The sequence below is a fragment of the Podarcis liolepis genome (assembly GCF_965112155.1).
Source record: "Podarcis liolepis genome assembly, chromosome: 13".
NCBI lineage: Eukaryota > Metazoa > Chordata > Lepidosauria > Squamata > Lacertidae > Podarcis > Podarcis liolepis.
This window is the reverse complement of record NC_139573.1, coordinates 44,864,510-44,880,662: the sequence shown is the minus strand read 5'-3', so window position 1 is coordinate 44,880,662 and position 16,153 is coordinate 44,864,510. Positions and strand designations below refer to the sequence as shown.

Sequence of the window (16,153 nt, the reverse complement as noted above, 5' to 3'; positions counted from 1 at the left end):
CATTGATTGAACTAGCTAGCTAGCCACTTAAAGTATTTGATCACCTGTCCTTTACTTTGCAATGAAAATCTGAAGGACGTTTACAGTGACAACTAAAACAGTAAAAACCAAACAAATTATGCAAGGCAGAAACAGCCTAAAAGTATCAGTGGTATTAGCAAGCCGAAGAGGAAAATAAAAGTAAAGAAATAAAAATGTAAACGTCTCATTAATAAAAAGGTTTTCACCAGACACTAAAAGGGAAAAGTCAGTGCTCTCTGGGAAAAGATGCCCCCCCCACCCCACCAAAAATGTTCTTTTCCCTGCAACCCACCTTCAAAAGCAGAAGGCGGGGAGATATATAGAAAAATATATGCATATAACCTCTGTGTTTGGGCAAGATCATGTAGGGTTAGGAAGTCATTGGGTCTTAAGCGGTATAGGGGTCTAAAGGTTAAAATCAGAGCTTTGAACTGTGCTCTGAAGTAGACTAGCAGCCAGTGAAGTTATTTAAGCACTTGTGACATTTGTAATTATTATTATTATTATTATTATTATTATTATTATTATTATTATTATATTTATTTATACCCCGCCCATCTGGCTGGGCTTCCCCAGCCACTCTGGGCGGCTTCCAACAAAATATTAAAATACAGTAATGCATCAAACATTAAAAGCTTCCCGTTTGACTAGTTCCAGTCTATTGTCAACCACTGTGTTCTAGACAAACTGAACCTCCTAAGCAGCCTTCAAAGGCATCTCCCATGTGCCACATATTGCGATAGTCTAATCTGGAGGTTACCAGAGCACTGGCAACAGTGATCAGGTTATTTCTGTGCAAGGTGTCAAGGCTGATGCACCACCTCAGCTAGCAGAATGTTGACACCAGCTGGGTGTCACCAACTTACTGATGGCACCCTCACTCCAAATTTCTAAATAACCCCACTTGTACATTTGACATAGACTCCCCCAGCCCCCCCCCAAAGAAAGCACTGTGGAATACCAGAGCTCAAGTGCTATGGGGTAGAGCAGTTGTCTTCCAGAAGCAGTTTCTGGCAACATCCCTGCATCTAGAGAGAAACGGAGCTAATGGATTACAGTGCCCTCCATCCCTGTTCTGGAACGTCAGTCCAAAAGGATACGAGGATCAATGATGCATACCCTTTGGAGGGAGCAATGTGATCCAGCGCCGAGGGCCTTCTGGTGGTTCCCTTGCGACGAGAAGCCAAGCTACAGGGAACCAGGCAGAGGGCCTTCTTGGTAGTGGCACCCGCCCTGTGGAACGCCCTCCCACCAGATGTCAAAGAGAAAAATAACTACCAAACTTTTAGAAGACATCTGAAGGCAGCCCTGTTTAGGGAAGCTTTTAATGTTTAATAGGTTATTGTATTTTGATGTTCTGTTGGAAGCTGCCCATAGTGGCTAGGGAAACCCAGCCAGATGGGTGGGGTATAAATAAATTATTATTATTATCATCATCATCTTTGTAACACCAGAGAGGACCCTTTAATTATGTAGGGCAGTCATCTTGCTCTCCATAGTGGAATCCCTGGATCCCAGTTACCCGGATCCCTGGCACCCAGGACACTTTCGTAACAATGTCCCAGCAAGTGATGCAGAGGGAGGCCTGGACACATCAAGAAAGGTCTTGCAGTAAGTGCTGGCACCAGGCAAGTAATAAAAGGAGTGGTGGGAAAGCTGTACATAGACAGTCATCAATGGCAGCACAACATTGTTCAAAGAAGGCTTGGAATAAACAGAGATATTCTGTTCTTTATTTTTCAGGGAAATTTGATTGTTCATTATATATTTTGCACTTAGGAGCCAGGTTCTCAGCTAATGTTCTTTGAGACAGGCCTGAGGACCGCTCCACAAGCCACATTCCCAGACTGCATAAATGAACTGTTCTCAATAAGCCAGCAGCAGAAACATTCAAAAGGAAGTAACAGGAATATCTTATTAAGACATTTTACTTACTTCACACAAACCTGTCCCAATGCCAGAATAGAGAAGAATCCCATGTAGATGAGAAACGCAAAAAAAATTGCTATACAAAGGAAAATAGTAAGTTTTAATTACTCCAAATTGCAAAGTAGAATCCTGGGCCAGAATTCCACATATCTGCAGAAAACTAAAAACACCCCCAGCCTAGTTTTTATTGGAAGATTTGCTAACATCTCAAGACAGTAAACAAAACATAATAAAAACACAGAGGAGGAAAAGTGTGATATGCTCAAGCATAGAAGCATCTCCAGCTAGATTTTTTTCTCACTGACTAGCTCTCTGTGATGATCCAATATTACAGCTACACCTCTTTCAGGATGTTTCCTGCAATAAACAGCTCACAGGAACACAAACAGGGGCTGGAATATCTGCTCAGGAAAGCAACAACTGGGCAAACGATCCTGGTTAGAGATTGCAGGGGAGAGTGACTTGTTAGTCAGGCTGTAATGAGTTAACTGAATTGGGAAAAAATATGCATACAAACAGGGGCACTGATATTAGATGAGCCCTAGTTTTTTTAATCCAGGGTCCTGGATTGCCCACTTAATGATTTGTCTGCCTCTTGTAGCAATTTTAATGTGATGTGCTAGACGCTGTGTGGTTTTTAATTGTGTTTCTGCAGCCATGCCATGGACTACCTGAATGAAGCTACTGTCAGTGGACCAAGGTTCTGGAACCCCTGATCTACACTGACTGGCAGGGGCTCTCCAGTGTTTCAGACAGCAGGTGTTCGCTGCTGTACCTGGAGATGCCAGGGATTGAACCTAGAATCTTCTGCATTTAAACTAGATGTTCCACCACAGCGCTACGGCCCTTTCCTTAACCTTAATTTGCCCAGAGGCATCCATCCATACAGTCATACCTCATATTGCGTCCGCTTCAGGTTACGTGTTTTCGTGTTGCGTCCCGCGACAACCCGGAAGTACCGGAATGGGTTACTTCTGGGTTTTGCCGCTCACACACGCTTGCTAAATCACGTTTTGCACATGCGCAGAAGTGCTAAATCGCACCGTGCACGTGCACAGACACGGCGCTTCAGCTTGCATCAGTTCCGTGTTATGGACGGGCCTCCGGAACGGATCCCATCCGTAACACGAGGTTCCACTGTATAAATTAGAATATACAATTTTTATTTTGTAGTATGTTTTGATACTTGGGATTAAATAAAAAAAATTTAAAAACCATAAACATATAAAGCAACATACGGAGATAGCTGTTGGAAGGACCCTGATTGACAGTTATACTGCATGAAATCTTCGGGATGCTGCCATGGAGACTCCCAACCACTAGGGAATAGTTTCCAAATTCTCCAAAATGATAATGTAACCTGCAAACAGCAAAGGGAAAATATCCGGGAAGTTACTTTTAAATTAGAACTACCTCTGAAACCACACTGACACAATGCAGTATGTATGATACCTTTAAAGAGCCAGACTTAAATAATTACATGTTAGCATGGCCTAAAAGCTGACCCACTGTTTTCTGGTGTGCTAACACACTGTTATATGTAGCTGTGTGATGATTTGATGCAAGCACACCCCCACACCCTGATGCCAGCTGATCCAATGATCACAAGTTGTGTAGAAAAAGTGCTTTAAATATGCCTGCTGTGCTCACCACCCCATGGCCTGCAGAACACACAATACAAACGGTTTAGAACCTGTGCCCATTTAGCTGACAGCAGGGTAGAGTCTTAGAGGATCTGCTAAAACTTTTGGTTCTTAGTTCTGTTTTCTGCTTACCTCTCTTCACTTTCCTGATATTATGCAACTTTTCTCCTCTACAGTCTCTTCTATCTATGCTCCCATCTAAGTTCTTCAGCACTAGGCTAATTTCCTACGTCTTTTTCTCTCATTATGAATTCAGATTGCCTTTGCTAGTTCTGCTGCTTCTGAAGAAATGAACCTATGCTGCCAGTTCTCATAGTAGACTAGTACAGTGGTACCTCGCAAGACGAACGCCTCACAAGACGGAAAACCCGCTAGACGAAAGGGTTTTCCGTTTTGGAGGCGCTTCGCAAGACGAATTTCCCTATGGGCTTGCTTCGCAAGACGACAGCCCATAGGGAAATATCCGGGACAGCGGGGAAGCGCAGCGCGTCTTCCCCACTGTCCTCGGACCTCCTCCGAAGCCGGGCGGTGGGGCGGGAACGCCTCCTCCCGCCGCCGGGCTTCGGAACGATGCTCCGAAGCGGCGCAGCGGGACGGGAACGCCTCCTCCCGCCGCCGCCGGGCTTCGGAACGATGCTCCGAAGCCGGGCGGGGGGGCGGGAACACCTGCCCCCGCCGCCGGGCTTCGGAACGCTGCTCCGAAGCCGGGCGGCGGGGCGGGAACACCTTCTGAAGGCGGGCGGGGGGCGAAAGTCTTTGTCCCCCCTGCCTGCCTTCCCAGGGGCTTTTAAATCGCCCCGGACAGCGGAGAAGTCCTCCGCTGTCCCGGGGCGATTTTAAAATGCCGCCCGCCAGCATTTTAAGATCGCCTGGACAGCGGAGAAGTCCTCCGCTGTCCCGGGGTTTTTTAAAATGCTGGGGGTGTGAAGAAAAGCCCTTGTCCCCCCCCCCCCAGCCTTCAGAGGAGGTCCGGGGACAGACTGTCCCCGGACCTGGTCTGAAGGCGGTTTCCCTAGGAACGCATTAATTGATTTTCAATGCATTCCTATGGGAAACCGTGCATCACAAGACGAAAAACTCGCAAGACGAAGAGGCTTGTAGAACGAATTAATTTCGTCTTGCGAGGCACCACTGTATAAAGTAAGCGGCACATAAGCAGCACACAAAACACTAAAAAACCATTCTAGGTTCTAAATCTTACATTAATAATCCAAAAATTGAGAGAGCTATGTAGAAGATCTACTACAGAAGCCACAAACAGAAAACTCATTCAAATTGTGTCCAAAAGGAAGATTCAGTCCTTAAAGGTTCCTTTAGCCAGGCTCCTGTAGATATCAACAAAGGTAAGTTGGATCAAACGAAGTGTCGGTGATGTTACGCACAAGAGTTAGACAGGGTGCCGGCGTTTGTCACCTGTTTCACCCATTAAAAGTCTCAGGCTTCTTCAGTAAATTCTCTCTCACGGTTTTGATATATATATATTTTTAAATAATTTTTATTAACTGGCCAATCACATCAAATTAAATCATATCACATAAATTCCGAATTACAAAGCCGAATTTTAAATTTTGTTGGGGGGACCCATATTTCAAGATCCGAAGGGGAATTCTGATCATCTTCTTGCTGCTGTGTTAATGTCCCAATCAGTCCAAACAGAGTTCATAATTCTATCCCATCTTATCTTGCTGTTTCCACATCACATCTTGTTCATATATTTTCTCTTTTTTCTTTATGATCTCTTCTGATAGTTTCCTTAAGCCGATAAACACCAATAGTAATAATAGACCTGTGTGAATTTTCCGTTCTTCCAATCCTCAAATCGAGATGGTTTCCATATATCATCTCCTTCATAGATAACATCACTCTTTCCATCATAGTCTCATAAAACTGTCGCTCTTAAGTCCCACTGAGGAGTTTAACCCACAATATATAAACAGCTCTATTTCTCTCTTTCTCCTCCCAGACTCAAGACCTCCGACAGAACTTCCCAATATGGCGACGGCATTTTTAACTGCGTCATTCCAAAGCTCTTACACATTCCACGCTGGTTTTGATATATTTATAAACATTCAAGTCCATATGTTACATTTCTTCTTAGATTAAGCTATAATATTTAATTTCTTTCTTCAGGAAATTCTCCCTCAAGATTTTGGTGCATTTACATACATTCAACTTCATATGCCAAGTTCTTTCTTGACTTAAGCATCTATTCATTTACTAAGCCTAAGATTTAGAACGTAGAATGGTTTTTTAGTGTTTTGTGTGCCGCTTATGTGCTGCTTACTTTATACTAGTTTTGCTGCTTCAGCTGCTGCAGAATTACATAAACTCTCCAATAATGGTTAATGATGGAACTATGCTTACATTACAGTTGTGCCCCGCAAGACGAATGCCTCGCAAGACGAAAAACTCGCTAGACGAAAGGGTTTTGCGTTTTTTGAGCTGCTTCGCAAGACGAATTTCCCTATGGGCTTGCTTCGCAAGACGAAAAACGAAAACGTCTTGCAAGTTTGTTTCCTTTTTCTTAACACCGTTAATACAGTTGCGACTTGACTTCGAGGAGCAACTCATAGAACGCGGTGTGGTAGCCTTTTTTGAGGTTTTTGAAGACTTTGGTGATTTTTGAAGCTTTTCCAAAACTTCTTTTGCAGCCATTTGGTAAGTTAAACTTTTAAAACTTTTTGGGGGTTTTTTTGGATTTTGGGTTGGGGTGTTTGGAATTCAAGGACTTGGTGTTGGGGAGGGGTTTGCAAGAATCTGGAAGCTTGTGTGTTTTTTTTCTGCATTTTTATGATTTTCTGTGACCATTGGGCCACTCTGCTGTTTTTTTAAAAAATTTCTGGGTTTGAAATGTGGTGGGTGGCTTGGGGAACAGTTGAGGAGGGGGTTCTTCAGCAAGAAGCAAAGAGTGGAAGAGGAACCTTCTTTGAGTTGTCCCCCAGAGTCTTACAAAATGTACTGTACACTTTGTTGATTTTTTAATGTTTTTCTGTCATGTTTAGAAACTTAATTTATTGTTCCTTCAATTTTTGAAATGCTCTTTACAGTATGTGTGACTTTAAAGAGCACTTAATAAACTCTTGTTGTACCAAATTTGGCTTTGTTTGGACTTTTTTTGACCATAGGAACGCATTAATTGAATTTCAATACATTCCTATGGGATTTCGTGCTTCGCAAGACGAAAAAACTCGCGGAACGAATTAATTTCGTCTTGCGAGGCACCACTGTACAGTATATTACTGGACTTTCATTAAAGCCTGTAATTTCACTAAATAAATAACCACAGCAGAGCCATGGGGACATTGCAGATGCTGGCAACTGTGAACTATTTCAAGGAACAGTACACTAAAATAAGGTTCTGACCTGCAAATTTCTTTGTTGTCTTTCGTGTTACTGACCAGCAGGGTGACTGCATGCTGAGAATCCACAGCAGCAGTGCTAATACTAGGCTCTTCAGGTGTTTTGTTGATGGAAAGTTCCTGAGGCAAGCACTGGAAAATAAGGGAAAATGAACAACAATAAGATATAGAAATGACCAAAACTAGACACAATAAAAAGACCATCTTCGAAGTACAGTCATACCTCGTGTTGTGTTAGGTTCATGTTGTGTCTTTTCAGCTTGCGAACACAGCAAACCCAGAAGTGTATACTTCCGGGCTTCGCCCTGCACACACACGCAGAAGCATTCTGCACGCTTTGTGCATGTGCAAAATAATAATAATAATAATAAATTTTATTTATATCCCGCCCTCCCCAGCCGAAGCCGGGCTCAGGGCAGCTAACAACAATAAAACAGTACAACAGTACAACACAACACAACACTCTAAAATCATTCATTATAAAATTAACTCAAATCAAACCAATGGCAACCATTGGGCCAGAGCTCCACGAAGATTGCCGAAGGAGGGAGTCAGGCTGTGCCCTGGCCAAAGGCCAGGTGGAACAGCTCTGTCTTGCAGGCCCTGCGGAAAGATGTCAAGTCCTGCAGGGCCGTAGTCTCTTGTGACAGAGCGTTCCACCAGATCGGAGCCACAGCTGAAAAAGCCCTGGCTTTCTAGCGTTCTGCGTGCTTCGCACATGCGCAGAAACGCTCTATCACCCTCCACGCTTGCGCAGAAGCGCCGCTCTAGTTGCAGACTTTTCGGGGTGCGAACGGCACCCCGGAACGGATCGTGTCCGCAACTAGAGGTACCACTGTATAACACAAATAGAAGCGTCTAAAGCAGAGGTTCTCAACCTGTGGGTCCCCAGATGTTGTTGGACTACAACTCCCATCATCCCTGACCACTGATCATGCTGGCTAGGAATGATGGGAGTTGAAGTCCAACAACATCTGGGGACCCACAGGTTGAGAACCACTGGTCTAAAGGAAAGTAGTGGTTTGTTCTGAAAAAAAGAAATCAGACAAAATTGTACAATGGTATCTTAAAAAATACTACGTGATCTGTTTCCTATGTTAAGAGTTATACTAGCTGAAATAAAATGTGCTTTAGCACCACTGGTTTGTTTGCACATTATCTTGGGATTAGAGTCTAGAACTATTTTCTCCACTGAAAATATATCAGCATTCATGCAGGCTCAGTTCAGACATGGATCATGGTTTACAAAGCTTAACTGTGGTTTGTCACAACCTCTAAATCAACAAACCGTGGTTTTACCATCGCTCTACCTCCAGGACATTAGCAGGCCACAGACACAGGAGTGGATAGAAAATTAAACCATTTCAGTTCTCAGTGTCAATTTCCTGAGTAAGCACCCTCCCATGCCATGTCTCTTTGCCCAGTTTTTATTTTGCAAATCAGGAAAAATTCTGGAAAGTACCCATACTTGCATGGTCTTAACTACTGAGCTGAGACTAGGCTTCTGCATGGCTATAATGAGCCAACTATAAGCAATAATACCAAAATCTGGCTTCTTCTGTGCGTTTCTTCCCTTTACCGTGAAGATATTTTGTTAAATTGTACATGACAGGGGTGCTCTTCCACACCCCTGAGTCCTGGAGGGCCCCTCTTAATTTTCATGGTCCTAAGTCCCAATCCTCCTTTCCCAGGGGAGAAATGTCAGATTCTGGAAAATAATGACGTATTAAACTATACTGCATCGTTGCTTTCTAAATGTGAAAGTTTTAGGGCAGCATTCAATAACTCCCACCTACCCATCAATGAGTATGAATTACCTGGTAGCAATAATCGGAGATCCAGGAGATGGTTAAGTTCTCACCAAGCAACTCATTATGAATTTGTAGCAAAGCCTGGTCAATTTTCAGATCCCAGGGTTGTCTTCTGGATACGTCTGTGAGAGATAAAGCATGGAGAGAAAGCTTCACCATTTAGCCAGTGTTGCTGATGAACTGGGAATTCTGCAAAGACAGATCCTTTCCAGATTACATACTCGGAGGCATCATATAAACCCCAAACACCTTTGCAAATGGGCTCAGATGCAGAGATGGAAGCCAAGTCACCTCCAAGCCCAATAGGATGTCAGCACATGAAGGTGCAGTACCAGGCTGTGGCCAGACACCACAGTGCCTGGCTTAGTCCTCAGAAGTAATGGGCTACTCAAGCACAGCAGTTTCCTCACAAGTAGACCCAAATCCTTGGTTAGCTCATATGTCCAACAGCTGTGCCTAGGAGGGGGGCTTATAAGGCTGCTGCACATAAGCATTCAGTCACTGCAGAGATATTGGAACAATTTCTTTACTCCAGCTCTTTGGTATGTCTTGTTCCTCTGTTGTGAACATCCCTGGAGTGCGTGTGATACTGGACTGCTACTGGCTTTTGCCTTTCTCGCTGACACCCCCAAATGTGGCTGTGGGTCACAACTTGCCTTTGTTCTGGGAATCGATGTATTTGCCAAACAGGCTGATCGTAGAAGACTATAATGGCTAATCTTTAGAAATGACAAACTCAAAAAATCATGTTCCCAAAATATATTTTTACATCAACAATCAAACATAATGCCAAGGACTGTGACTACAGCCTAATGAATGCAAAACATATGCTTGACCACTGGGCGATGTCATGTCCTCTGAGCTAGGGGCCTCTGAGCACGGGCTAAAGTTTTTAAAAGAGAAACTAATGGCCAAGTGGCTCTGAAACCTTGTTGTCTTCTGCTGTTTGGTGAAGACTTTTCTGTTCCAGCACACTTTTGTCTTGCTGGGTAAATACCTTTATACTGTACAATGAATTTGGCTGAGCCTGTTTCTATTTTATATTTTTTACAAAGCCTATGACACTTTAATGGTTGTAAGCTTCCTTGAGAAATGCATCTGCACAAGAATGGGATATAGCCTTTTGAATAAATAAAGCAAGTGTGAAAAAATGCTTTTCCATTGAGAAACCTGTCTAGCTAGACACTTGGGCGGATGGTCCCTGGCAAAAACATTAGGATTTGTTTGTTTTAAACCATGTCGCTTAAGTGCAATAACCTCTAAGCAGTTTACAGAGATAAAATACAAAAAATGAAAATCACTATAAAACCAAACTTCAATTAGAATGCCTGCCAGAATAAAAATGTGTTCAGTATATCCCAGAAGTTCAGAAAGGAACTAAGCCTGCAATGCTAAATGCATAACTCCTGGGGCATATGAGCTATGTATCGAGCCATGGCAGACCACTGAAAATGACCTCAGTGATCAGGCAGGTTTATAGAGGATTAGGCAGTCTTTCAGGTATCCTGGGCCCAAATTGTTAAGGGCCTTGTAAATTAGTACAAGACCTCTGAACCTAGTAGCGCATGTGCAGTCAGTGCAGACTTTTGGACACTGGAGTTATGTGCTAGTGATAGTATGTTCCTATCAACAGTCTAGCTGTAGCGTTTTGCACCAGCTGAAGCCTCTACATAGAGTGCATTGCAATAAGCACTGCAAGGCTTGAGCCTTGAAGTCACCCATGCATCGATCATTGGGGTTAGACCATAACTGTTCAAGAACAGCTGCAGCTGACATACCAGCCATAGCTGATAGAAGACACTCCTAGCCACTGAGGCCACCAGAGGTTTCCAGAGACAGAGAAGAATCCAGGATCACCCCTAAACTCTGCACCTGTTCTTTTAGAAGGAGTGCAACTCCATCCAGAACAGGTAACTGCCCCAAAACTCCTAATGGCTGCACCCAGAGGCTTTTAAAACCAGCATTGGGGAGGAAATTTTACCTTGTGGTACACTGCAGCACAAAGTCCATGGAGTGGAAAGAGTCTCCCGTTGCTACTTTCCAGACATGACCTTCTTGGTAGGAGCGGAAGCACTGAGAAAAATTGTCCCTTATACCCATCCCACAAGTGTATACCACAGTCTGTGACATCCCCTGGCCTGTTCCTGATACAGGTCACCCATAAGGTTGACCAAGGCTGATTTAGTTGCTGAACCGTGCCTGAATCCAGATTGTGAAATGAATCCAGACAATTCGTATAATCTAGTAGCTCTTCCACCGCCCTCTCTACCACCTTGCCCAATAAAGGGTGGAAATTATCATTTTTTAACATCTGCCAGGCTGATGAGTCAATCTAGGGAGACATTGCAAAACTTTTTGAAATCCAAGTAACGTGGGAATATTGGATGGGAAAGTGGGTTAAATATGATGATATTTAAAGCTTCACACCCCCCAAAGTTATCTTATTTGGTTGGGATATTGTTCTGGGTCTTGGGCTGGGGTTTTGTTTGCAGCAGGGGAGGGGAGATGTTGTTGCCACCACTGACACAGTATAAATTTTTGGTATCTTTATTTTTCGCTCTTCCTACGATTCATGTGGAAATTGTTCCGTTTGGCTGCGTTCTTGCTGACACAATTTTATTTATTGTTTATGGCTTCTGTCACATTCATGGTTACACAGATCTATGAGTCGCCTTGAAACTGTGGGAAAGGGTGGCATGCAAAACAAAATGATGATGGTGGCGGCGGCAGCTTTCCGTTTTAAAAGCTAGGTTAAAGCATATCTTAGAGCTTGCAGCTTGTTATTTTAATCTGCTCCGTTTTGTCTTTTGTGAGCTGTACTTCTATGGTTTTTAAATGGAAGACAAACGAGCCTGTAATAATATTTTCTTTTTTAAAGCCTTGCTGAATCGTTCCAGCAAAGGCCAGCTGAGTCCAAGATCCTGTTCCCAGGGCGGCACAACCAGAGTGCTAGTGTGGTGCAATTGTTAGAGCACTGGACTAAGAGACTTCAAGGTTGAGGCCGCCGGGAATGAGATCAGGATTCAAATCCTTCACTAATCGATGAAGTGGCCTTGGGCCTGTCTCTCAGCCCCAACCTGCCTCACAGTGCTGTTGTGAGGCTGAAGCAGGGTGGGGATGTGGGGGGAGAGCCATGTACATGGGTGTAGACAGGATTTATTTGGGGGTGGGGTGGCAGGAGACCCACCTGTCATCCTGTGCCTGGCTCTGTCTAGCAGATTGGGAAGGATGTGTCTCAACAACCGTTGTTTTAAATAACAGTGGTACCTCGGTTTACGAACTTAATCCGTTCCGGAAGTCTGTTCGTAAACCGAAACCTTTCTTAAACCGGGGCGCGCTTTCCCTAATGAGGTCTCACACTGCCAGTGCCCTTCCACCATTTGTTCGTAGACCGAGGTAAGTTTGCAAACTGGGACACTACTTCCAGTTTTGCAGAGTTCATTAACTGAATACAGTGGTACCTCGGGTTACAGACGCTTCAGGTTACAGATGCTTCAGGTTACATATCCGCTAACCCAGAAATATTACCTCGGGTTAAGAACTTTGCTTCAGGATGAGAACAGAAATCGTGCTGCGGCGGTGCCGCAGCAGCAGGAAGCCCCATTACCTAAAGTGGTGCTTCAGGTTCAGAACAGTTTCAGGTTAAGAACAGACCTCCGGAACGAATTAAGTACTTAACCCGAGGTACCACTGTAGTTCGTAAACAGGGTTGTTCGTAAACTGAGGTACCACTGTACCATATATTTCTGTGTACAGTGGTACCTCTAGATGCGAACAGGATCCATTCCAGAGCCCCGTTCGCATCTAGAAGCAAACGTAACCAGCGAAGGCATGTCTGCGCACGCGCACATCGCTTTTTGCCGCTTCTGCGGATGCGCGTGACATCATTTTGAGCGTCTGCGCATGCGCAAGCGGCGAAACCCGGAAGTAACGCGCTTTGTTACTTCTGGGTTGCCGCAGATCACAGCTCGAACGCGATCATCCCGAAGCACATTCAACCCGAGGTATGACTGTACAATGGTACCTCCGGTTGGGCACGGGATCCGTTCCAGTGCTCGGGTTGGATCCCGAGGAATGTGCAACCAGAGGTGCCGCTTCTGCGCATGCGCGCGGTTTAGTGCTTCTGCGCATGCGGCGGAACTTGGGGAAATACTTCTGGGTTTGCCATGTATGTATCCCGAAGGATACGTAACCGGAGGTGAACATAATTAGAGGTACCACTGTATAAGACGACTCTTATTTTTTGAGCTCAAAATTAAGAAATAAATGGAAAAAGTTTAAAGAATATCTACAGAAATACTGTAAAATTTATGAATGTTAAATGGACGTTGGATGGAAAATAAGCGGTGTTGGTTAAAAGATTAGTAAGAATATGTAAATATAGATTGATAATGAGGGAAAATGTATTTTTAATATAGGTTAAGATCTTGAGTAAAGTTAAGGATAGAGGGTAAGGATTTGCTGAACTAAATATTTGAACTGGAATACAAAAAGGGAGGTGTGCGGAGGTCAAGAAACTAGTGATGAAGTATAGGATATGAAAACTCTAATCTTTTTTCTGTTCTGTTTGTTGGTGTTTTTTCTTTTTTTTCTTTTTTTCTGTTAAATGTTTTTTTTATTCTGTACCTTTATTAATTGTTCAATAAATATTACTACAAAAAAAATAAGAAATAAATATTTTCAACATTTCGTGTATAAGACGACCCTCAATTTCAAACTTTAAAAATTTGGTTTAAAAAGACAGTCTTATACATGGGATAACACAGCACTCTCTTTTGGCCCCTAGTGCTCAGGAAAACCTGCCAAAATCTCCAGTTTCTTAACTTTCAGTGAAGTGTTTTTATTTATTTACTTGAGTTGTCCCTCAACCACGCCCAGGGACCACCACCCCTGAGCTCCTGGGAGGGGAAAAAGTGGCATATAAATGCAATTTTAAAAACCTATAAGCAGCGCCGACCACTTACCTTTCGCCCTGAGAGCAAAAGCGGGGCAGGCGAAACCTTTTTCCAATGGCGCCACCCCGTTTTCCTTCCCTCCCCCCCAAAATCCGTGCCTTTAATTTGAGCATTATTAACTAACTTTGCATAACCGCCCTTCAGCCACGCCATTAAAAAATAAAAATAAAAAGACGAGGTGGAAATATGCATTATAAAAACGGGTGGGGGGTGAGGGAAACAAAAACCCGAAGCGAGAGAGGAGCTGGAGGGACGGAGGACTGAGGGAGGGAGGGATGGCGGCGGCGGCGGCGCTTACCGTGGTTGGGGGTCGTGTGGTGGGGCTGCGCCAAGCCCAGCACGAGCAGCGCCAGGAGCGGCCCGACGAGGGAGGAGGAGGCCCGCTGGCCCCAGCCGCCCGGCCTCAGCGATGCCATCCCTGCCGCTGTCGAAGCCGCACGGCCGCCGACGAGGGACGGGCCCTGCGCCGGCCGCCCTCCTGGAAGAGGAGGAGGAGGAGCAGGAGGAGAGGCGGCCGCTTCCCGGTTCCTCCTCCTCTTTTTCCCCTCAGGAAAACGGCCGCCGGTTGGCCGTCGCCGCCCCGCTTGTCCCGTTTGCCTCAGCCAGGCAAAGTATAAGCTAAACAAGCTAAATTATACTTTAGGGCAGGCGTAGGCCGACTCGGCCCTCCATATGTTTTTGGGACTACAACTCCCATCATCCCTGGCCTCTGGTCATGCTAGCTAGGGATCATGGGAGTTGTAGGCCAAAAAACACCTGGAGGGCTGTTAAGGAAGCCTGAGGTATAGCTTAGGCGGGCAGGCATAGGCAAACTCAGCTCTCCAGCTGTTTTGGGACTACAACTCCCATCATCCCTGGCCTCTGGTCCTGCTGGCTAGGGATCATGGGAGTTGTAGGCCAAAAACATCTGGAGGCTGAGGAAGCCTGAGCTATAGCTTAGGGCAGGCATAGGCAAACTCTGGCCCTCCATATGTTTTGGGACTACAACTCCCATCATCCCTGACCACTGGTCATGCTAGCTAGGGATCATGGGAGTTGTAGGCCAAAAACATCTGGAGGCTGAGGAAGCCTGAGCTATAGCTTAGGGCAGGCATAGGCAAACTTGGGCCTTCAGATGTTTTTGGGACTACAACTCCCATCATCCCTGACCACTGGTCCTGCTAGCTAGGGATCATGGGAGTTGTAGGCCAAAAAACACACCTGGAGGGCCCTTGAGGAAGCCTGAGGTATAGTTTAGGGCAGGCACAGGCAAACTCGGCCCTCCAGCTGTTTTGAGACTACAATTCCCATCATCTCTGGCCTCTGGTCCTGCTAGCTAGGGATCATGGGAGTTGCAGGCCAAAAACATCTGGAGGGCCAAGGTTGAGGAAGCCTGAGGTATAGCTTAGGACAGGCACAGGCAAACTTGGCTCTCCAGATGTTTGGGGACTACAACTCCCATTATCCCTGGGAATGGCAGAAAGGTCTTGCATAAGACGTCTAGATGCTACATTTGCAAAAAATTCTAAATCTGTACTGATCAAGCCTGTACATTTAGCAACTTAGTGGACTGGATTTACCGGTACTTTTTTCCATAGAGTTTTGTGGCAGTGTAATTGGTGTCAGTGAAATCTCATGGAATGCACCTTAGCCTGCAAGACAACGATTGCTGCACCTTACTCTTGCTGAAGAAATCCTTTAGCGCCTGGGTGGGGCATGATCAGCATGCAATCTCTATTTTTGAATTGAGATTATATTCACATATTACTGCTTATTCCACATCCAGTGCTCACCCACTGCTAATTTTTGTAGTCACATTGACACGTTTGCATCAGTCCTGTAGTTTCTTGACAAATACCGCTGTTTCCCTCAAACCTGCTTCAGGCAAACTAGAAAACTTGGCAGTTGGATGCTGTGTGAATAACTTGTATTAGAAAGATAAAATGATGACTGCTTAAAACAAAATGTACGAAATCAGGACTGGATCATTAACAGTGAATTTGGCAGTGTTGTCCCCGTTCCCTGTTTCACTTCAGTAAGACTGAAGTTACCGTCACTGTGTTATATATTTGGGTGGCCAGGGTCTGAGACTTGCAGATATAACTCTAAAGTCTTTTAAGAACAATCAATGGGATGCTTCCGGACACAGACCTTATATGTGCTGTAAGCTGCCAAGAGTGGCTGGAGAAACCCAAGCAGATGGACAAGGTATAAAAAATAAATTTATTATTGTTGATGTTGTTGTTATAATAATATTGTGAACGAACCATTCAGATCCTATTTCTCTCTTTGTGTGTTTGGCACATTGGCTTCCACACATTCCCCTTTTTTCAGTCATGGTTATTTATTGCTAATCCACTGCTTGCTGTTCACACTACCACACTCTCCATTGTCTTTTGCTTCTCTGGAAATTGCATGCAGATATTTCTCTGTGTGTTCCTTTTTTAAAAAATGTC

The 16,153-nt window shown here is 44.5% G+C and overlaps 1 protein-coding gene across 1 annotated transcript in view; it reads right to left on the bottom strand.

The window, feature by feature from the left end:
• The window catches only part of HGSNAT (heparan-alpha-glucosaminide N-acetyltransferase), a 32,045-nt gene extending 17,649 nt beyond the window's left edge, over positions 1-14,396 (bottom strand). The window contains exons 1-5 of the mRNA XM_083469809.1: positions 14,017-14,396; positions 8,770-8,885; positions 6,957-7,084; positions 3,189-3,310; positions 1,957-2,026 (exon numbers count right to left, since the gene is read on the bottom strand). Of these exons, the coding sequence (XP_083325935.1) occupies positions 1,957-2,026; positions 3,189-3,310; positions 6,957-7,084; positions 8,770-8,885; positions 14,017-14,134 (554 nt within the window). The 5' untranslated portion in view covers positions 14,135-14,396. The remainder of the gene's footprint in view (positions 1-1,956; positions 2,027-3,188; positions 3,311-6,956; positions 7,085-8,769; positions 8,886-14,016) is intronic.
• Positions 14,397-16,153: the final 1,757 nt, after the last annotated feature.